The sequence below is a fragment of the Hylobates moloch genome, unplaced genomic scaffold, assembly GCF_009828535.3.
Source record: "Hylobates moloch isolate HMO894 unplaced genomic scaffold, HMol_V3 SCAFFOLD_1, whole genome shotgun sequence".
NCBI lineage: Eukaryota > Metazoa > Chordata > Mammalia > Primates > Hylobatidae > Hylobates > Hylobates moloch.
Window position 1 is genome coordinate 77,975,603 of NW_026652276.1, and position 23,070 is coordinate 77,998,672.

At 42.2% G+C, this 23,070-nt stretch overlaps 1 protein-coding gene across 1 annotated transcript in view; it reads left to right on the forward strand.

Moving 5' to 3' along the window:
• The first annotated feature begins 19,134 nt into the window (after positions 1-19,134).
• GRB14 (growth factor receptor bound protein 14) overlaps positions 19,135-23,070 on the forward strand; it is a 127,522-nt gene continuing 123,586 nt past the window's right edge. The window contains exons 1-2 of the mRNA XM_032755553.2: positions 19,135-19,497; positions 20,792-20,924. Coding sequence (XP_032611444.1) covers positions 19,307-19,497; positions 20,792-20,924 — 324 coding nt within the window. The 5' untranslated portion in view covers positions 19,135-19,306. The remainder of the gene's footprint in view (positions 19,498-20,791; positions 20,925-23,070) is intronic.

A 23,070-nucleotide genomic window follows, 5' to 3' on the forward strand; every position in this document is an offset into this window, starting at 1 on the left:
TTAAAAATTAAAAACCAGAGGGCAATGAAGGATTAGTATTTCAAAGACAAAATATTAGAAAACTAAAAGAGCATCTTAATAGTTGAGATAAAGTTATACAATTAATTGACTTTATTTTCAGTTCAAAGTGTTCTATAACTTCAGTCGCTGATAGTTCAATTCACATTTGAAGCAAGTCTGAAAGTTAACTTAGAATGGTATTCCTAAATGTTTTCTAGTCACGATTTCCTAGAAACCCATTGTCCATCAGTATTGCCTAGACTTTACCAACCTACTTTTATTCAAAAAGGAGGCAGGGGGAAGGCTGGAAAAATAAACCAGGTTTGAAGTAACATTTTACAAAGGTTTAAAACCTTTGTTAAAAAAAGGTTTTAAAAGTCAATGGTCACAAAAAAATTATATATTCAGCTCATCAAATTTACCTTGGCCTAATCCATATTTACCAACTTAGTTCCTCCTAGCTATTTTCATCATCTTCTATCATTAACTAAGACAGTAGTCCTCAGTCTTGAAAGTAGCAGAAATAACCCCTTGAGGGAAGTAATAGCCACCTACCTCTCCAACCCCGCCTTGTCTGTCTACTTTGAGGCTTCTTCTTCCTCCTTCTGCCCCCTGAATGTTCCTGCCTGAGGTTTGTTCAAGTCTTTACTTTTCATACCCTTGCCTCTGACAATCTCATTTGCTCTGTGATTTCAATTATTGTCTCTCTGCAGAAAAATCCCCAACAGACGACTCTAGAGGAGACTTTTCAAACTACAGGCAGGCATTCCAACTTCCTGCTGTCCATCTACATATGGATATACTACAAGCAATGCCAGTGTAATGTATGCAAAACCAAAAGCATGATTGACCTACATTCTCAGTTTAACTCCTCCATTTCTGTTAATGCTCCATTCCCTACCTACCTTGTCTTGAAGCTCAGGGCTTCTTTGAATTGTCCCTCTCCTTTCCCACTGTCCTACCCTTACTATCATCACATGTACTATTTTCAATAGCTTCTTAAATTGTCTCTTTACTTCCAATTAAGGAACGTGTCAACTTGAATCACACTCTAAAGCATGGCTTTAATCATGTTTCATATGTTCTTTGAAAACCTTTGTTTGCTTCTGATTATCTATAGAAGAGTGTTAAAATTGCTCCATCTGGCATTCAAGAATTTAAAGATTTGTCAAACTTTTTGGGGGTCATCCTCCATCCATTTGATTACTTATAGCTTATACACTCAAGTTGAACTTGATTACTTAATATCTTCCTAATATAGCATGCAATCTCTTGCTCCTTCATATTTTGCTGATATTGTGTATCCTGTTTGTAGGTTGAAGTACTACACAACCTTAAAAACCCAGTTCAAATTATGTCTTTTCCAAGAAGCTTGAACTCCCAGGTTCAAGCTCTAGCTAGCTGTTATTTCTATTCTGATGAGCACCATGATGTAATGGAAAGGGCATGGGCTTTGAAATTCTATACGGCTGGGTTTCAAAGTCATTCTATTAAATTTTTTATAATAGAAAAGATATTTAACTAATTTAAATCTTGGTTTTTCCATCTATAAAATGGGTATAATACAACTTACCAAAGGAAACCCTGTGTGATGTGATTGATGTCACCAGGAGAGTCAGTAGAGTGACTTCTAAGAAGCCTGAGAAAGGAGAATTTTCTTTCATTCAGATACATCAGATGTCTACTATGGATCAGGCACTTTAAAATAAAGAATAATGAGTGAGCTAAACACAGTCCCTGCCTGCTTCAAGCTAATAGCCTTACAATATAAATTCACCTGGCCAGGTGCGGTGGCTCACGCCTGTAATCCCAGCACTTTGAGGGGCTGAGGCGGGTGGATCACGAGGTCAGGAAATCGAGACCATCCTGGCTAACACGGTGAAACCCCGTCTCTACTAAAAATACAAAAAAATTAGCCAGGTGTGGTGGCGAGTGCCTGTGGTCCCAGCTACTCGGGAGGCTGAGGCAGGAGAATGGCATGAACCCGGGAGAAGGAGCTTGCAGTGAGCTGAGATCGCACCACTGCACTCCAGCCTGGGCGACAGAGCAAGACTCCATCTCAAAAAAAAAAAAGAATATAAATTCACCCGAGCCCAGGGTCTACTCTACTTTACAGACTCAGGAACTTGGTCTGATTTTTTTTTTTTACTTGGGAGGATGACGTGGCTCACTCTCTTGCCCAGGTTGGAGTGCAGTGGTGCAATCTCGGCTCACTGCAACCTCTGCCTCCTGGGTTCAAGCGATTCTCCTGCCTCAGCCTCCCAAGTAGCTGGGATTACAGGCATGTAGTACCACGCTTGGCTAATTTTTGTATTTTTAGCAGAGAAAGGGTTTTGCCATGTTGGCCTGGCTGGTCTCAAACTTCTGACCTCAAGAGACCCACCCACTTTGGCCTCCCAAAATGCTGGGATTATAGGCGTGAGCCACCATGCCTGGCCTTGACCTAGAAATGATTGGATTAATGGATGTGACTCTTGCACATGATATCCTTGAGACTAATATTTGAAACCAGAATAACAATGTACTTCCTTCCCTCCCTCCCTCCCTCCTTCCTTCCTTCCTTCCTTCCTTCCTTCCTTCCTTCCTTCCTTTCCTTCCTTCCCTTCCTTCCTTCCTTCCTTCCTTCCTTCCTTCCTTCCTTCCTTCCTTTCCTTCCTTTCCTTCCTTCCCTTCCTTCCTTCCTTCCTTCCTTCCTTCCTTCCTTCCTTTCCTTCCTTCCTTCCTTCCTTCCTTCCTTCCTTCCTTCCTTCTTTCCTTCCTTCCTTCCTTTTTTCTTTTCTTTCTTTTCTCTGAGACAGGGTCTTGCTCTGTCACCCAGGCTGGAGTTCAGTGGCATTTCCCTTCCTTCCTTCCTTCCTTCCTTCCTTCCTTCCTTCCTTCTTTCCTTCCTTCCTTCCTTTTTTCTTTTCTTTCTTTTCTCTGAGACAGGGTCTTGCTCTGTCACCCAGGCTGGAGTTCAGTGGCACAATCATGGCTCACTGCAGCTTTGACGTCCCAGGCTCAAGCAATCCTCCCACCTCTCAGTCTTCTGAGTAGCTGGGACTATAGGTGCACACCACCATAACCAGCTAATTTTTGTATTTTTTGTAGAGAAGTGGTTTCACCATGTTGCCCAGGCTGGTCTCAAACTCCTGGGCTCAAGCAATCTTCCTGTCTCAGCCTCCCAAAGTGCTGGGATTACAAGCGTGAGCCACTGTGCCTGGCCTAACAATCTCTTATTTATCCTGAAAATGCAACGGTCAAACAAACTGGTCCCCCAACATTGGTCTACCCACATAGCCATATAAAATCAGAACTAGAAGGGGAACAGATTCAAATATTGGATAGACTTGGGCTATGATAGCCAGACAGATAATTTCCAAAGCAGGAGGGTAGTCTTTCTTTCTTAATACATGTTTGTAGATATGTGGCATCTAGAATATCCAGCCCAAGAGAGGCCCTGGAGTGATTCCCCCCTCCTATTTTCCTTCATTTTCTGAAGAATTTGCAGAAGAGGTTTCCACATGTTCCTATAAAACTTAAAGGTAGGGATGGAAATGTTTGCTACAGATCACTGCACAAGGTGTTACCTCATGATGAGGCTGGGAGTGTTTGCAGAGGAAGAGCTGGAACTTTGAACTAAATTTTGAGCAGGGCCTAGGAATCATCATGTGGCAAGATAAATCACTGGATAAGTGGGAATGAACTCGACTGAGTATCTGCCATTAGGCAACGTAGCAAATCAAAGACTAGATTTCAGTGTCCAGCCAAAAGAAGTATCATTATATCCACACTGATTTTTAAGTTGCAGATTGTTACGTGTTTGTTAACATATGACTTAAGTTTCTTAAACGCTGAGACAAGATTTTCTAATAGAACGCCATACCCCATAGACAATAGACTCAGAATTGATGCATAAGAAATAAATGAATGATCCATTTAATCCTTAAAGAGCATACAAATTATCTAGGCATCCTTTGTACATTGAGTAAGCCCCCTTATGAGAGAGATATTTGGGGGTTGGAAGAGGACATGTGAAATGCAGGCCTTAGATGGCATGAGACTTAAATAGTACCAGGTTGGCATCAGAAGGGAGGTTGAAATTTTATCTCTAACTTCCTCCTATCCCTTTGATATTCAAGTGTCCAATAAGAGAGAAATCTCTAAGACATATTGGCTCAGCACGAGTCAAAGGGAAAGTATAGAGTCAAAATAATCTTACCAAAATAGTGTTTCTCTGGCTTTGTCCACACTTAACTCTGCAGGTTATTTATCCCCTCACAAAACTGTAGTGTACAGTAAACATAGTAAGTTGTTAACTGTTATTTTTATATGTCCATCTATCCATCACTAAGTTTGTTCCAAAAAGGATTTGAGGTGGCTTGCACAAATACAGCAAGATAACAATAAAAATAATAGATGCAAATAAAATACACAGAAGGAAGTCAAGGTCAACGCTGAGAATAAGAAAAGAAAATAAACTAAAGCCGAGAGTATTATTCACCCACAGAACACAGGATTTAGGGATCCGTGTACTTGCTATAAATGGGGTACAAAACCACAATACTGAGCTTTCTTATATAAGCACTTGATCTTTGCTGGTATATTCTAATTCCTTGGGAAATCCAAGTTCCTTACAACATGAAAGCCAAAAGAGAATCTGTAGGGAAGGGATATATTAGCATTTCTTTAGGTATACCATCTATTTCCTTAGGTATAACACTTAAAAACTGGTACCAGAGATTTTCAATTCCTATAGCATGTTCTTCAAGGGAATTTTCGTTTCTATTTTATCTTGCCACAATCCCAATCCTTTTACTTCTTTTTATCTTTTTAAAATCGAATTCTGCTGCTCCTTTAAGACATTCATTCAAGGCTAGTCCTTGGATTTACTAGCACTGCTGTTGTAAATAAGAGATAACTAATTTGTTTATATTTCTAAATAAAAGTCAATGAGATGGGAACTATATCCAGCTACTGAGAGTAATAAAAGTTGAGATATGAAATAGCTGTACTTTACACTTCCATATTAAAGCTGGTAGCAGGATCACTGTGAGCCATCTGGAGCTCAGAGGTCTAAGAGTATGCACAGTTTTGATCTAATAAGGGCAGGCATGCATAGGTGTGCCGAGAGGCACTCACTAAAAGTTGTGCTTCAAGGGCTGAAGAATAAAGCACACACCCTGGAGTACTGCTGTGGTTTTCTTTACCACTTTAAAATAAATGATATTGTACTGACTATAGCTCATAAAAGTGACAGACTGACAGATTGGGCCCCAAATTTCTTCTTCCCACAAAGCAATCACAAACAGGAATATTACAAATGCTGAAAAATGTTTGGTACTACCGAGAATTAGGGGACTTAATTGGTGCATTATGGAAATTCATAAGCATGCTAAAAGTTTTACATGAAGCAGTTTGAGCATCTGAAGGTTGTGTTAGAAGATAAATGAATAGGCTGGGTGCAGTGGCTCATGCCTGTAATCCTAGCACTTTGGGAGGCTGAGGCAGGTGCATCGCAAGGTCAGGAGATCGAGACCATCCTGGCCCACATGGTGAAACCCTGTCTGTACTAAAAATACAAAAATTAGCTGGGCGTGGTGGCGTGTGCCTGTAGTCCCAGCCACTCAGGAGACTGAGGCAGGAAAATCGCTTGAACCAGGGAGTCGGAGGTTGCAGTGAGCTGAGATTGCGCCACTGCACTCCAGCCTGGCAACAGAGTGAGACTCCATCTCAAAAAAAACAAAAAAAAGATAAATAAATAAATTCATAGTCTCGGCATGGTGGCTCACGCCTGTAATCCCAGCACTTTGGGAGGCTGAGGCAGGCAGATCACCTGAGGTCAGAGTTTGAGGCCAGCCTGAGCAACATGGAGAAACCTCATCTCTACTAAAAATACAAAATTAGCCAGGCATGGTTGGCGCATGCCTGTAATCCCAGCTATTCAGGAGACTGAGGCAGGAGAATCGCTTGAACCTAGGAGGCAGAGGTTGTGGTGAGCCGAGATTGCACCACTGCACTCCAGCCTGGGCAACAAGAGTGAGACTCTATCTAAAAAAAAAAAAAAAAAAAACCAATAAATAAATTCATAAGAAGTATAGGTATCTTTGTCTGTCAACTCAATTAGTGTTCCTAGAAGTTTCATTTTTAATTAGGCCCAAATATTATTTTAAATGGTCTTTCATGGGAGAGGACCACTTAACAGAAGATACTAGGATCCCCAATTGATTGTGGTCCTATAAAATAGGGCCTGCACCAGTTGGCCGCAGTAGTACCCTTCTATCTTAGAGGCAACTTAACCTTTTACCATTATTCTCCTATGCTTTATTTTACTCGGGTGTGAACTTTTTCTTCTAAAAGCCACTGAAAGAAATGTATGGTCACTATAAAAGTTTGAAGATGCTTAAGCCTGGCCCAATTAAATTAAAAATTGCTTTGGTAGAATGACTAGCAATAAGCTAGGGGGCTAAAGAAGTCCTGTTCTAAAGGAATAAAGTATAGACTATGTTATGATTTGATGAAAAGCCTCCCTCTTCCCAGGAGCATTTGTTAATTTTAGGCTGACATGTGATATCTCAATACAAAAAATTAAGCCAGAACAATGAAAGAATATATTCAAAATGTTGAAAGAAATTAGTGCCAACCAATAATTCTATAGCCAACAAAAACATCCTTTAAATATGAAGAGGAACAGAAAAATAGTTTGACAAAACCCAATGCCTCTTCACAATAAAAACACTCTAGAAACTAGGAAGAGAAGCAACATTTTCAACTTGATAATGCAACATTTTCAACTTGACATTTATAACAAACCAACAGCAAACATAGTATGTAGTGCTGAAAGATTGACTATTTTCCCTTACGATCAGAAAAAGACAAGAATTTATGTTCTTGGACTTCCATTCAACATTGTGTTGGAGGTTCTAGGAAAAGAAAGAAAGGAAGGAGGGAAGGAAGAAAGGAGGAAGGAAGGAGGAAAGAAAGAACTAAAATTGTCTCTGTTTGCAGATGACATAGTCTTACCTATAGAAAATCCTAGGAAATCCACTAAAAGATACAACAATAAAAACAAAAACTATTAGAACTAATAAACTAATTCAGCGAAGATGCAAGGACACATAGTCAATATGCAAATCAATTTTGTTTTCATATTAAGAATAAACAATCTGGAAATATAAGAAAACAATCCATTTATAATAACATTAAAAAGAACAAAATACTTAGAAATAAATTTTTAAAAAAGTACAACATTTATAATCTTAAAATTATAAAACATTTTAAAACAAAACTACAGAACACACAAATAAATGGAAAGATAATCCACGTTCATTGGAAAACTTAATATTGTTAACAGGGCAATGCTCCCGAACTTGAACCCCAGATTCAATGCAAGCCCTACCAAAATCCAAGCTGGCTCCTCTGCATTAGCTGATCTGAAAATTCATGCAGGAATTCCAGGGACTCAGAATAGCTTAAATAATCTTAAAAAAGAAAAACAAAGTTGGGGGACTCACAATTTGTGATCTAATTTTTTTTTTTTTTTTGAAATAGGGTCTGGCTCTGTCACCCAGGCTGGAGTACAGTGGCACGATGATCTTGGCATACTGCAATCTTTGCCTCCCAGGTTCAAATGATCCTCCTGCCTCAGCCTCATGAGTAGCTGGGACTATAAGCACACACCACCAAACCTGGATAACTTTTGTATTGTTTTTGTAGAAACGAGGTTTCACCATGTTGCCTAGGCTGGTCTCGAACTCCTGGGCTCAAGCCATTCACCTGCCTTGGCCTCACAAAGTGCTGCGGTTACAGTTGTGAGCCACCATCCCTGGTCCCCTGATTTCAAAATTTAACGTTTACTACAAAGCTACAATAATAAAAATAGTGTGGTTCAGCAGAAGAATAGACAAATCGATGGACTAGATTTGAGAGCTCAGAAATAAACTCTCATATTTATGGTCAATTGATTTTTGACAAGGGTGCCAAGACAATTCAATGGGAAACTAATAGTGTTTTTACTGATTGATGCTGGACAACTGGATATATACATGCAAAAGAAAGAAGTTGGACTCCTTCCTCGTACCATACACAAATATTAACTCAAAATTATCACAATGTACATGTAAGGACTAAAACTATAAAACTCTTAGAAACAAATATAGGAGTAAATCTTTGTGACCTTCACATAGGAAAAGCTTTCATAGGATCACAAAATCAAAAGTGTCCAAAGGAAAATATAAATTATACTTCATCATAATTAAAAGCATTTTTGGTTCAAAGATATCATCAAAAAAGTGAAAAGTCAACTCCCCATATGAGAGAAAAATTTGCAAATCATAAATCTGATAAGCGATTTGTACCTAGAATATGTACAGAACAATTAAGGTCAATAATAAAAAGACAAATGACTCAATTAAAAAGCAGGCAGGTCTGAATAGACATTTCTCCAAAGACAATATGCAAATGGCCAATAGGCACATGAAAATATACTCAACATCATTAGCCATCTGGAAAATGCATATCAAAACCATAATGAGACACCAGTTGGCACCCACTGGAATGACTATAATAAAAAAGACAGATCATAACAAGTGTTAGTTAGGATGTGGAGAAACTGGATCCTTCATAGATTGCTGATGGGAAAGTAGCATGGTGCAAATACTTTGGAAAACATTCTGGTAGTTCTCAAATTATTAAATGTAGAGATATCACATCACCCAGCAATTCTAAAGAGAAATCAAAACATATGTCCAAACAAATACTTGTACACAAATCTTCATTGTGTCAGTATTCACAATAGCCAAAAAGTGGAAACAATCCAAATGTCCATCAACTGAATGAATAAAAAATGTAAATACATATAACTTTATTCTTCACTAAAAATATAATAAAGTACAGATACATGATACAATATGTATGCACCTTAAAAACATATGCAAAGTGAAAAAATCCATTCATAAAAAATACACATATTGTACGATTCCTTTTATATGAAATATCTAGAATAAGCAAATCTATAGAGACAGGAAGTAAATTAATGGTTACCTGGGACTGGGTAGGTTGGAGTAAAATGGAGAGTGATTGCTAATAGAAAGTGATTGAGTGATAAAATTTTAATATAACATCTCTCAGGAGCTAATAGAATAAACAAAAACTCAGTAAGAATGAGGAATTTAAACAGCATGGTTAACACATTTGTCCTAATCGACCTACACATACATAAGTGAAGAAATTTGAGAAAACCTCTTCTTCTATATCATACATAGAATATTATTAAAAATTGACCATAGTCTGGGCCATAAAGTAAGTTTCAAGAAATTTCAAAGAACTGAAATTACATAAAGTATAGTCTGTGATAACAAGGTCGTTAAATTAAATATTTTAAAGAATCAAAATCGACAGCTAGGAGAATATTGCAATGGAAAGTATAAAATACTTTGAACTGAATAATAATACAAATCAATATGCTAAAACTTCAAGGATACAGTTAAAAATCATACCTGGAGAGAAATGAATGTCTTTAAATGTGAATATTAGAAAATAAGGAAAGCCAAACATCAATAAGCTTTCCATGTAAAATATTTAGAATATCAACAAAAAATAATCAAAAATAAAACCAGAAAAAGAAGGAGGGAAATAAGACAGAAAAAGATAGAGGTCAGGAGCGGTGGCTCACGCTTGTAATCCCAGCACTTTGGGAGGCTGAGGTGGGTGGACTGCCTGAGGTCAGGAGTTCGAGACCAGCCTGGCCAACATGGTGAAACCCCATCTCTATTAAAAGTACAAAAAATTAACTGGGCGTGGTGGTGGATGCCTGTAATCCCAGCTACTGAAGAGGCTGAAGCAGGAGAATTGCTTGAACCAGAGAGGCAGAGGTTGCAGTGAGCTGAAATTGTGCCACTGCACTCCAGCCTGGGTGACAGAGTGAGACTCCATCTCAAAAAAAAAAGTATAGAAATTAACAAAATAAAACACAAATGAAAAATAAGGTTATTCTTGAAAAGCTTAAAAACTTGATAAACTCTGGGGAATATAATCAAGAAAAAAGGAGAGAAAGCACTAATATCCAATGTCAGGAATGGGCATAGGGAAGCATAGTAAATCCTTCAGATATTAAAAAGTTTAAAATTTAGATGAAAGAGATACATTTCTAGAAAATACTACTTGTCAAAATTGACAGTAGAAAAAATCAAATTTGCAAGAAAAAAACAAACAACCCCATCGAAAAAATGGGCAAAGGATATGAACAGACACTTTTCAAAAGAAGACATTTATGCAGCCAAAAAACATATGAAAAAATGCTCATCATCACTGGCCATCAGAGAAATGCAAATCAAAACCACAGTGAGATACCATCTCACACCAGTTAGAATGGCCATCATTAAAAAGTCAGGAAACAACAGGTGCTGGAGAGGATGTGGAGAAATAGGAACACTTTTACACTGTTGGTGGGACTGTAAACTAGTTCAACCATTGTGGAAGTCAGTGTGGCGATTCCTCAGGGATCTAGAACTAGAAATACCATTTGACACAGCAATCCCATTACTGGGTATATACCCAAAGGATTATAAATCATGCTGCTATAAATACACATGCACATGTATGTTTATTGTGGCACTATTCACAATAGCAAAGACTTGGAACCAAGCCAAATGTCCAACAATGATAGACTGGATTAAGAAAATGTGGCACATATACACCATGGAATACTATGCAGCCATAAAAAATGATGAGTTCATTTCCTTTGTAGGGACATGGATGAACCTGGAAACCATCATTCTCAGCAAACTGTCACAAGGACAAAAAAACAAATACTGCATGTTTTCACTCATAGGAGGGAATTGAACAATGAGAACACATGGACACAGGAAGGGGAACATCACACACCAGGGCCTGTTGTAGGGTGAGGGGAGGGGGGAGGGATAGCATTAGGAGATACACCTAATGTTAAATGGTGAGTTAATGGGTGCAGCACACCAACATGGCACATGTATACATATGTAACTAACCTGCACGTTGTGCACATGTACCCTAAAACTTAAAAGTATAATAATAAAAAAAAGAAGAGATATGAACAGAAAAGAGGGAGAAATACTTAGGAAGTAGAATTGCTCAGGCTTAGGACTGATTGTTAGGCTGGTGCAAAAGTACTTGCGGTAATTGAAAAAACCACAGTTGCTTTTGCACCAACCTAGTATCTGTAGGTGAGAGGTGATTGGCCAGCCTTTTGATGCTGCATTTGCATCAGCACCACCCTTACCTGGGCCAATTGGTTGTGCTCAGGGTGAGAGTCATGGGTTCAAAACATAGTGAGAGGTGACAGCATGCTGGCAGTCCTCACAGCCCTCACTCGCTCTCGGCGCCTCCTCTGCCTGGGCTCCCACTTTGGCGGCACTTGAGGAGCCCTTCAGCCCACCGCTGCACTGTGGGAGCCCCTTTCTGGGCTGGCCAAGGCCAGAGCCGGCTCCCTCAGCTTGCAGGGAGGTGTGGAGGGAGAGGCGTGAGCGGAACCGGGGCTGCGCATGGCACTTGCTGGCCAGCTGGACTTCTGAGTGGGCGTGGGCTTGGCGGCCCCGCACTCGGAGCAGCAGGCCGGCCCTGCCGGCCCCGGGCAATGAGGGGCTTAGCACCCGGGCCAGCGGCTGCGGAGGGTGTACTGGGTCCCCCAGCAGTGCCAGCCCACTGGCGCTGCGCTGGATTTCTCACTCAGCCTTAGCTGCCTTCCTGTGGGGCAGGGCTCGGGACCTGCAGTCCGCCATGCCTGAGCCTCCCACACCCTCCGTGGGCTCCTGTGCGGCCCAAGCCTCCCTGACGAGTGCCACCCCCTGCTCCACGGCGCCCAGTCCCATCGACCACCCAAGGGCTGAGGAGTGCGAGCACACAGCATGGGACTGGCAGGCAGCTCCACCTGCAGCCCCGGTGTGGGATCCACTGGGTGAAGCCAGCTGGGCTCTTGAGTCTGGTGGAGAAGTGGAGAACCTTTATGTCTAGCTCAGGGATTGTAAATACACCAATCAGCACCCTGTGTCTTGCTCAGGGTCTGTGAATGCACCTATGGACACTCTCTATCTGGCTACTCTGGTGGGGCCTTGGAGAACCTTTGTATGGACACTGTATCTAGTTAATCTAGTGGGGACGTGGAGAACCTTTGTGTCTAGCTCAGGGATTGTAAAGGCACCAGTCAGCGCCCTGTCAAAACAGACCACTCGGCTCTACCAATCAGCAGGATGTGGGTGGGGCCAGATAAGAGAACAAAAGCAGGCTGCTGGAGCCTAATGGTGGCAACCAGCTAGGGTCCCCTTTCACACTGTGGAAGCTTTGTTCTTTCGCTCTTTGCAATAAATCTTGCTACAGCTCGCTCTTTGGGTCCACACTGCTTTTATGAGCTGTAACACTCACCGCGAAGGTCTGCAGCTTCACTCCTGAAGCCAGCGAGACCGCGAGCCCACCGGGAGGAACGAACAACTCCAGTCGCGCCGCCATAAGAGCTGTAACACTCACCGCCAAGGTCTGCAGCTTCACTCCTGAGCCAGCGAGACCACGAACCCACCAGAAGGAAGAAACTCCAAACACATCCGAACATCAGAAGGAACAAACTCCGAACACATCCGAACATCAGAAGGAACAAACTCCGAACGCATCCGAACATCAGAAGGAACAAACTCCGGACACGCCGCCTTTAAGAACTGTAACACTCACCGCGAGGGTCCGCGGCTTCATTCTTGAAGTCAGTGAGACCAAGAACCCACCAATTCCGGACACAATAGCAGCAAAGGAGCTCCTCAGTAGGACATATTGGCTGTGCCAGTCTGAATAGCCCCTGACTCTGGTTCCGTAGGGTGAGCAGGAAGCAGAAGACTACAGGAATAAATGTCTGCAGACACTTCTCTGCATCAAGAACAAGGGAGGACTTTCATGAGGGCCAGTAAGAGTCTTCTAGAGGATGGAAGGGGTAGCAGGATAGATGCATGGTCCCCAGCAGATTCTTGCCTTTCCTCCAGATGGTGTGGATAAGTTGGAAAGCCCTATTGTTCCCCAAAGTGATCTTGTCTGCCGTAAGTGTTCCTTTATGGAGAGCCACTTGGTAAGGTGAGGCAATTAGCTTTCCTGCCACCCAAGTCCTAATCTCTAGCAGCTCCCTGGGAGGAAATGAGAGTCACACTGCAGTTTCAGACAAGGGCATCCTGCATCCTAACACTCAGGTAAGCAACCCCGCTCCCGGTGATTATTCCCCCTGGACTTATGAAAGCTGTTTTTCAGATCTACAAGAGTACCTCTATTTTACCTTTATTCATTCTTCTGTGAAAGGAAGGTTTCACTCTGAATAAAGCTATGCTATCCATCAAAAAAAAAAGAAAAAATAAGAATTTGGAATAGTCCTATAACTATTAAAGATATTGAATCATTTATTTAAAACTTTTCCACAAAGAAAACGACAGGGTCTGATGGCTTGACAAGTAAATTTTATTAACTATTAAGGAAGAAATAACACAGTTTATATAAGAAATAATCTGTATAAACTCTTTAAAGAAAGAAAAAGAGGGAAAACTCTGCACTTCTAACAAGGCCATCATTAGCCTATACAAACATCTCAGAAGAATATTACAAGAAAGAAAAATTCAGGCCAATCTCACTCATGAACATAGGTGCAAAAACGTGTAAACAAAATATTAGCAATCTTATTAAATATATGTATAGCTATGAGTAGGGTTTATCCTATGAATGTACACTTAGTTTACCATTAAGAAAGTCAACACAGTTAGGCCGGGCTCGGTGGCTCATGTCTGTAATCCCAGCACTTTGGGAGGCTGAGGCGGGCGGATCACGAGGTCAGGAGATCGGGACCATCCTGGCTAACATGGTGAAACCCCGTCTCTACTAAAAATAGAAAAAATTAGCTGGGCGTGGTGGCGGGCGCCTGTAGTCCCAGCTACTTGGGAGGCTGAGGCAGGAGAATGGCATGAACCTGGGAGGCAGAGCTTGTATGAGCAGAGATTGCACCACTGCACTGCATCCTGGGTGACAGAGCAAGACTCCATCTAAAAAAAAAAAAAGTCAACATAACTACTTTTTAATACATAAAATGATGGAGAAAAACCATATGATCAACTCTAGAGGCAGAAAAGTTGATTTAATAATATTCATTCATAATAAAAATTCTTAGCAAACAAGGAAAATGAGGGAACCCTTCTCATCTGATAAATGATATCTGTGATAAAGATATGATATCATATTTAATACCCATCCTTTTGAGATCAGAACTCAGACTAAGATCTGTGCTATTAACTATCTTGAAGAATCCATCTTGAAGAACAGAATGAAAAGCCCTGCTCCATTGAGTATTAAGACTTGTTATAAATCATAATGATTATGGAAATATGATATTGACATAAATATTGGTAAATAAACTAGTGGAATAGAACAGAGAGCCCAGAGCAGACCTATGGGTAGATCAGCAATTGAATTATGACAAAGGAGCCACTGCAAAGTTGTGAGGATAGGATAATCTTTTCTATGAGTGCGGCTGTGATATTACTTATTCATATTAATAAAAACAACCTATATACCTTCACAGATAAGATAAAAACAGAAATTAAAAATAACTCATAAGTGAGTAAGAAAAAGACAAACAACTCATCATAAGAATGGGCAAGACATTTGAATTGGTCCATCAAAAGAGAATGTCCAGGCCAGGCTCTGGGGCTCACCCCTGTAATTCCAACACTTTGGGAACTCAAGGAGGGAGGATTGCTTGAGCCCGGGAGGTTGAGATTGCAGTAAGCTGAGCCATGATTGTGTCACTGCACTCCAGCCTGGGCAACAGAACGAGACTCCAACTCACAAAAAGAAAAACAAAAAGAGGATGTCCAAGTGGTAACTAATCATAGAAAAAATTGCTCAAACTCATTAGTCATAAAGAAAAGTTGAATTCCACAATGAGATAGTGCTATGCACTCACCAGAATGTCTACTGTGACAATTCTAATACACTAATTGTCAAGGATGTGAAGAACTGGGAAAGCTTATGCATTCCTGGTAGTGATAAAAATCAATACAAACAATTCGGGAAACTGCAATATCTACTAAAACCGAACATACATATATATATATACCTTGACCTCACAATGCCACTCCTACATGTATACCTCCCAGAAGTGCATGCCTATGCATACCAAGGGAAATGTGCAAAATGTGCATTGTGGCAATATTAATAATAGTCAAAGCTGGAAACAGCCTAGATATCTTTCTGCAGTAAGATGGATCAGTAAACTGTGGTATTACATACAATAGAAAGACAAAAAGACTACAGCTACTTGCAACTGCATGGAAGAATATTACAAATGTAATGTTAAGGGAACCAAGTCAAACATAAAAAGGCGAAACAGTATGATTCCATTTATGTAAAGATCAAATCTAGAAAATGTATTTCGTTTAGGGATGGATAGTTAGGTGTAAACTATAAACAGAAAGAAGGATTTGATTATTCTGAACATTTGTATTGGGCTGGGAGTGGTGTCTGAAGCCTGTAATCTCAGTACTTCAGAAGGCTGGAGAGGGAGGATTGCTTGAGCCCAGGAGTTTGAGACCAACTTGGGCAACATGATGAGACCTCATCTCTACTAAAAGTAAAGAGCTGAATGTGGTGGCATGTGCCTGTGGTCTCAGCTATTTGGAAGGCTGAGGTGGCTGGATTGCTTGAGCCTGGGATGTCAAGGCTGCAGTGAGCTATGTTCCTGCCACTGCACTCCAGCCTGGGCAATAGAGACACTGCAAAATAAAAGGAAAGAAAGAAAGGAAGAAAGGAAGAGAGGAAGAAAGGAAGAGAAATGGGGGAGGGAGAGAGAGAGAGAAAGAAAAGCAAGCAAGCAAGCAAGCAAGCAAGAAACTAACAAACAAACTAACTAACTTTGAATTGAAGGGAGGGGCAAAAGAGGAGTTTCTGGAAGGCTGACAAGAATCCATTTCATGACCTGGCATCAGTATTTTCCTTGTGATAAGGCATTATACATTGTGTTTATGAACTTCTTTTCTGTATGTGTGTTATCTTTCACAATACAAAGTGTTAAGAAATTTAATTGATGAGCAGAGAGAGAGAGGAATGCAATGAGGACACATTTTCCAGGAGGGGTAGAAAGACTGGGATTCCTGAGGAAAGACAGGAAAGGGAGGGACAAAGAGTAGAAAAGGCCCACAGAGCAAAGGGGCCAGGGGACAAGCTGCTTCTCTGCAACAGGCCCAAGTCCAAAAGGAGGACAGCCACCCAGGGGACTAATATTGCTCTTTGATACCCACATATCTGCTTTATTGTTTCAGAAATCTGTCCATTATGAGGATGAAAATTTCCTTTTAAAACTTCTCTTTTATAGAAAAATACCTCTATTTTCTTAGGCTGTAGCAGGTCTGACAGGATTCTGTACATTTTATACTGCATAGTTCTTTATTTAGAATCATTTCTTGTAAACCATTTGGATGAAAAAACCTAGTTCCTTTATTGACTTGCTTCAAAAATGTGAATGAGCTAATTCTAAAAACTCTTGTTACAGATTCTCAAGGTATTACTGGGAGTAAATTTAACATTTAGTGCCAATCTACAAGACAAAATTATTTAGTTTCTCATTCTCAGAGACCTGTTCCTTTTCTTTTTGCCCCTGGTAATCTCAGGGATTACAATTTCTACCCATTGGGGTCAGAGGACCAGCATAAAGCCTGCAAATTGACCCTCCCTGGATTTCCACTAAATAGGAGAATGCTTGGAAAGGGGAGACAAAATAGAGATATCTTTCCAACCAAGGAATACTCTTTCTTGAGGTTAAGAAATTATGGCAATTATACTAAGATGTGGAGCAAGATGCACCATTGGGAATAGCATTTCCAGTGATTCCAAAGACATATGCGGATTCCACCTATCCCTTTCCCCAAGAAAAAAAGAAAAATCAAAAATGTGCTCTCTTTCTTTCTCTCTCTCTCTGTCTTCACCCACCATGTGTGTGTGTGTGTGTGTGTGTGTGTGTGTGTGAGAGAGAGAGAGAGAGAGAGAGGAAGGGGGGAGAAAGAGAGAGAGAGTGTGTTGTTGGGAGTGGAGACAGTAAACTTCAACCACTAATTCATGTGCTCAACTATATTATTCTTAGAAGAAGTGGCTGCCTGCAAGAGTTCTGGATAAAATTGGGATAATGACGTTAATGATTAAAGTTTACTTATTTCTTTGTTTCTTTAGTTCAAGTTGTCTGCAACTACATACCTCATTTGTTTTTTGCTGGAATAACCTCAGTATATCTGTATGCTTTTAAATTAAATTCACTTGAACTCAGGCATAGAATCTGTAATTCAGAGAACTGGATGTGAGTGAGGGCTTTGTCTGGCACATGTGTCAATAAATGTTAGTTATCATCATGGTTATTATTATTATTTTTTCCTGAGAAAGAGAATCACTATTTTGTCCTAGCTTAGCCAAAGTATTGTATAAACTGCAGTGTCCCCAACCTTTTTGGCACCAGGGACCGGTTTCATGGAAGAAAATTTTTCCACGAATGGGGTGGGGGTGATGGTTTCGAGATGAAACTGTTCCACCTCAGATCATCAGGCATTTGTTAGATTCTCGTAAGGAGCAACCTAGATCCCTGGCAGGCATAGTTCACCAATAGGGTTCGCTCTCTTATGAGAATCTAATGCCCAGCTGATCTGACAGGAGACAGAGCTCTCGCTGTAATGCTGGTTCACCAGCCGCTCACCTCCTGCCGTGCGGCCTGGTTTCTCACAGTTCATGGACTGGTAAGGTGTGGTCCAGGGCCCAGGGGTTGGGGACCCCTGGTATAAAAGATCCTAGAGATCACACCCGCTGTGACCCAGGTCACTTCTGGGCCTTAATTTTGACATTAGGAAAATAAAGAACTTGGATTCCCTGAACTGTGATTCAAGGATTTTCTGTCTTCACGGAGTGCCCCAGGTTTCCTCACAGGCTGGGAATTAGTGACCCCTGGGTTCTCCAGTGGTCGGTGCCTCGGTGGGCGAGGAAGCACTGAGATGGGGGAGGGGAGCTGCTGCTTTCTTCTGGAGGCAGTGTTTACCTTTCCCTGGGCAGAGGTTGTTGAAATTAAGAAAACCTGGTAAAGCAGATGCCAGGGACAGATATTACCTAATTTGGTCAAAGAACAAAGACCCCGTGAAACATTTGGAAATCCTCAACAGTGCATAGGGACAGGCACACTTACTGGAAGAGCAGAAACAGGATCGCCCAGCATTTCAGAGTAGGGTTGCTGCATCTCAGAGGGTGAGCATAATAATGTCGTTACTATTTCAAACAGTCTGGGTTTTTGAGAAGGAAGCTTCTGGGTTGGAATATTGACTCCACCAGCTACTAGTGCTCTGTTACTAGTGCAAGGTACTCGATGGTTTTGAGCCCCAGTTTTCTTTTGTGTAAAATGAGATAAACATCTAATTTATGGGGCTGTTGAGAGGATAGGTAGCGTAAGGCAACCTGGAATTCATTAATATAAGCTTCTCTCATTACCATAAAACTAATAGTCTAATTCCAGACACCTTCAGGTTTACTCATGCTTTACTGAGAATTCTCAAAATCTCAGTAGTTTTCTATAACGATTGGACTCTTTGCTCCCCATCAACCCCCCAGTCTTTGGCTGCGGAGTGGATGGAAGAAGAGGCACGTGGGGAAGGACTGGGGCAAACCCCCTGGTGTCCTGGCCTCCTGGCCTCTTGGCCCGGTGGGGACTGTCATGGCGGCCCAGCAACAGCTTAGGTGATCTCAGATGGCAGAGCAGAAGAATGCAAGTGTATGAGGGTCAGGGCTGCGCGGACCCCTATCCCGCCTGCGGTCCTCCCGGCAAGCCCAGCGGGAGCGCCCGCTCGGCTGGGTCCCCGCCTTCAGCGGCGCCGGGGCCGCCCAGACCCTGGGCTCAGCCTCGCGCCTCGGTGCCCACCTGGGGAGGCGGCGGTCCCGGCCTCGCGTCCCAGATCGGACGGCGCGGGAGCAATGCCAGCGGCCCTGAGCGCCCCGGGCCACGCGCGGGGCAGGCCAGCCGCTCTCGCGCCCTCCCCGCCCCCTCCGCGCCTCGCCTCGCCGCCCGCGGCCCCCACCCACCGGCCGCTCCTCCCCTCTCCCCACCCTCCTCCTCCGCCCCCTCCCCTCCCCCGCCGCCTCGCAGATTGCTCGGCCGAGCGTCTCAGCCGCCGGGACCCGAGCGCAGGCGGCGAGGCCACCACACCTGCAGAGCGCTCGGGCTGCCTAGCCCGCACCTCGCCTCCTGCCGCGCGATCCCCTTCTCCCCACGCGCGGAGTCTCCCATGACGCCCGAGCCCCCCGGTCGGCGACAATGACCACTTCCCTGCAAGATGGGCAGAGCGCCGCGGGCAGGGCGGCTGCCCGGGATTCGCCGCTGGCCGCCCAGGTGTGTGGCGCTGCCCAAGGGAGGGGCGACGCCCACGACCTGGCGCCGGCCCCCTGGCTGCACGCGCGAGCGCTCCTGCCCCCTCCGGACGGGACCCGCGGCTGTGCTGCAGACAGGTAGGCAACCCTGGAGGGCGCGGGGGAGTGTCCTGGCTGGGCAGCCGGCGAGGGGGTGAGGAGGCGGTCCTAGGGGGTGAGCCATGTGCCCAGAGCTGGGCCAAGTTTTTAAAAGTCTCTGAAGACAATCCCCTTTGAGCTGGCTCCTACCGGATGAGCAGGACATTGCGATCTCACAGCGCCTTATAAATAGCATCACTGTTTCATTGAGAGCTCTCATCTCTCTCGCCTCTGCCCATCGGTGGTGAAACTAGGAGGTCAGGCTGCAGGTCGATCACCTTCTGTTCCTTCGTGGCCATGCATTTTCACAAAGTAAACTCTATTTTATTTTATGTATTTAAAAAAATCGTAGCATAAATGTATTCACCTCCCACATAGAGTCTTACAGCGACCCCGTAGAAGCAAAGCATGGATTGACATTTAAGCAGTCTTGCTGTTCGGCAGGAAAGAATAGAGGCTTTAAAGGGTTTCCCAATCTCCACAGCATTCAGCACTAAGTGCCTTTAGAGTTGCACATACTTTCGGAAAGAAAAAAGGTTACAACAATACAAAAATCTATAGTCCTTTGTATTCATACATTTAAATGTTACTTTTTTTTCCTGATTTTCAAAGCGCTCCAACTTCAGTGAAGTTAAAATTACTCTCCAGTGGACTATAGTACATTTATACTAGCAAGTTCTATTAACTTACCTCCTCAAAACACTGCCTTGCTGTTTAATATCTATAAGCACTTGAAAAATCAACAGACTGTGTGTGGGCAACATTGTGAATGAAATTTGAAGTGAGATGAACCACAGCTGTAATTAATAAATCATAACTTCCAAAAGTGATTAGCAAAATATCATAAGGATGAATGCACTAAATGCAACTTAGAGACTGTCGATATCATGGATGCATAACAATGTATGACTTCTCAGGTGATGTTTGGATTAGTAACTGTATAGTCTATATTTCTGTTTCAGGAAAATTATCAAAAGTGATGGAGTTTCTATGCCTGGTGATTTAAAGGCAAAAGAGAGAGAGAAGGCAGAGGTGGGGGGAGGGGTGGGAGGAGAGAGAGAGAGAGAGAGAGAGAGAGAGAGAGAGGAACTATAGGAGATTTGTTTGTATCTAATTAACATACTATATTTTGACCCATAGAAAGTACATCACAGACCTTTTCTGTATACTTTATATAATATGAGCTTTGTCACAGAGTGGTACATGTTCGCCTTAGCACACTTTTTAATCCTGACAGCAATTATATTTTACATTCTGTTTTATGTAAATTACATCCTATGTTCTCTTACTGTAGGAGAAAAAAGAAAGATCTTGATGTTCCGGAAATGCCATCTATTCCAAACCCTTTTCCTGAGCTATGCTGTTCTCCATTTACATCTGTGTTGTCAGCAGACCTGTTTCCCAAAGCAAATTCAAGGAAAAAACAGGTATGCATTTTTAAATTTTAAAATTCAAAAATCTTAGGAGTTCTGAATCCATACAGTCTTTAAGATGTTCCGTAATTTACAGTATTAACAAAGGATTAGCATGGGCTCTGTTAAATAACTCTGTTGACTGACATGGTCCTTTGGCATTATTTTCCATTTAGGGCCTCATTTTTCTAAGCTGTATAATGGGAATGTTAAAACCTATCTCCGAGGGTCTTGGGATGGATTAAAACAGAGAATATATATAAAGTGCAGTGGTTGAGAGCAATGATCATTCACCAGATAGATAGGAGAGAGGATCATTTTTAAGCCAGGAATTGAGCAGAGGCTGGGGCGGGGTGGGCAGTAGTAGTGGGGTGAGAAGGGGATTGACTGATTCCTTCAATACTTTCTTTAATTTTTCACATTTTCAACCCAAGCCAACCTCATTTACTAAAGGAAAGTGATACAGTGATGCTGTGGCAAAAGGTACTTAGAGTTTAGGGTCGACATGTCTTCATTTCAGTGGATTCCTCAGTTTGGAGGCTCTGGCTGCAGAAGATAGATGACTTGCAGAGATAATTAGAAGACTAAGGACCATATCTTTATGATTTTGTTTTTTTCAAGTTTCTAGTTTGGGACTGACTTAAGCAAATTAGATTTTAAGGACCAAGCAACTAACAGAAAATACATCATGGCTATACATTTGGAGGGGAAAAAAATAGTGTATCATAGAATAATTCATCTCTTGTCATATACTTTCTCCCAGTTTTGACTCAGCAAAACAAAGAGAAGCCTCACTAGACAAAATGCACCTTATTCTTACAAGGGTGAAAGCAATAAATTGAAATAGCCAGATACTTGAAATGGGAGAAGGATAATGAACAGCGAGGAGAAGACAGTTGGCCATTTTTCCGCATCTATTGCTCTTTCTTATTTCTGCACCTTTATTACTTCTAATGGGTTCAACTATGTGTGTTTATATTTTTAGGAATGGAGGAAATACTTTAGGAAGCAGATGAATTATTGATCATATACAGCAATGATAGAGACAGTAGGAAATACGTTTCATGGAAGCCCTGTGTATATATGTTTTGGGGGAAGGGCTTGAAGTCACTTGGTACACAGGTTTTTGGGTAAGGATTGGAGAAAATGGGAGTAAATTTTTCTAGAAGCAGAGCTATGTTCTGAATTGGCATCGTTGAAAGGGGAAATAAACCCTTAAGTGGGTGGGACTGTAACTTTGGGGAGATAAAGAGGAGACTCTCTTGAGACCTTTATTATCAGGGTGAGGTTTAAAGTCAGATCCCAAGGAAAAAACAGCCCTAGCGAAACTTCCAAGCTCTTTGAGAGTTGACTTTTTGGTTTGGATAGAAAATGGAAGTAAGGATAATAGATTTGACTGTGTGCCATGGTAGTGGAAAAAAAAAAAAAGAGGCCGGGTGCGGTGGCTCACGCCTGTAATCCCAGTAATCCCAGCACTTTGGGAGGCCGAGGTGGGCAGATCACGAGGTCTGAAGATTGAGACCATCCTGGCCAACATGGTAAAACCCCATCTCTACTAAAAATACAAAAATTAGCTGGGTGTGGTGGCCTGCACCTGTAGTCCCAGCTACTCGGGAGGCTGAGGCAGGAGAATCGCTTGAACCCAGGAGGCGGAGGCTGCAGTGAGCTGAGATTGTGCCACTGCACTCCATCCTGAACGACAGAGCGAGAATCTGTCCCCCACCGACACCACCCCCCCACCCTCCCCAAAAAAAAGATTCTGGATTGTCCTTGAGCCAGAGTAAGAAAAGGAAATGTCTGATGATGACATAATGGTCATCTGGAAGAATTTAATAGGTAGTTCCCAAATTACTAAGGGCCTGCTATGTTTCTCACAAATCCTAGGCAGTAAGGCCCCTAGCTAAGCAACAATACCATGCAAGATATATTTAAAAGATGGGGCTTTGATTTGGGGTTGTGGTAGCCGATGGAGCCTGAACCAGAAGGAAAGTAAAGGGAAGGAGATCTGGGCTGACTCACTTTAATGCTATGAATGGACACTTGCAGAATGCCTGTGTCTAAGAGATTTGTTGATGATGCAGGGTTTGTTTTGAATAGAAAGTGAGAAGAGGTGTTGGTATGTTTATGTTAGTATAGGGGACAAAAGAGAAAGAATGGGTAA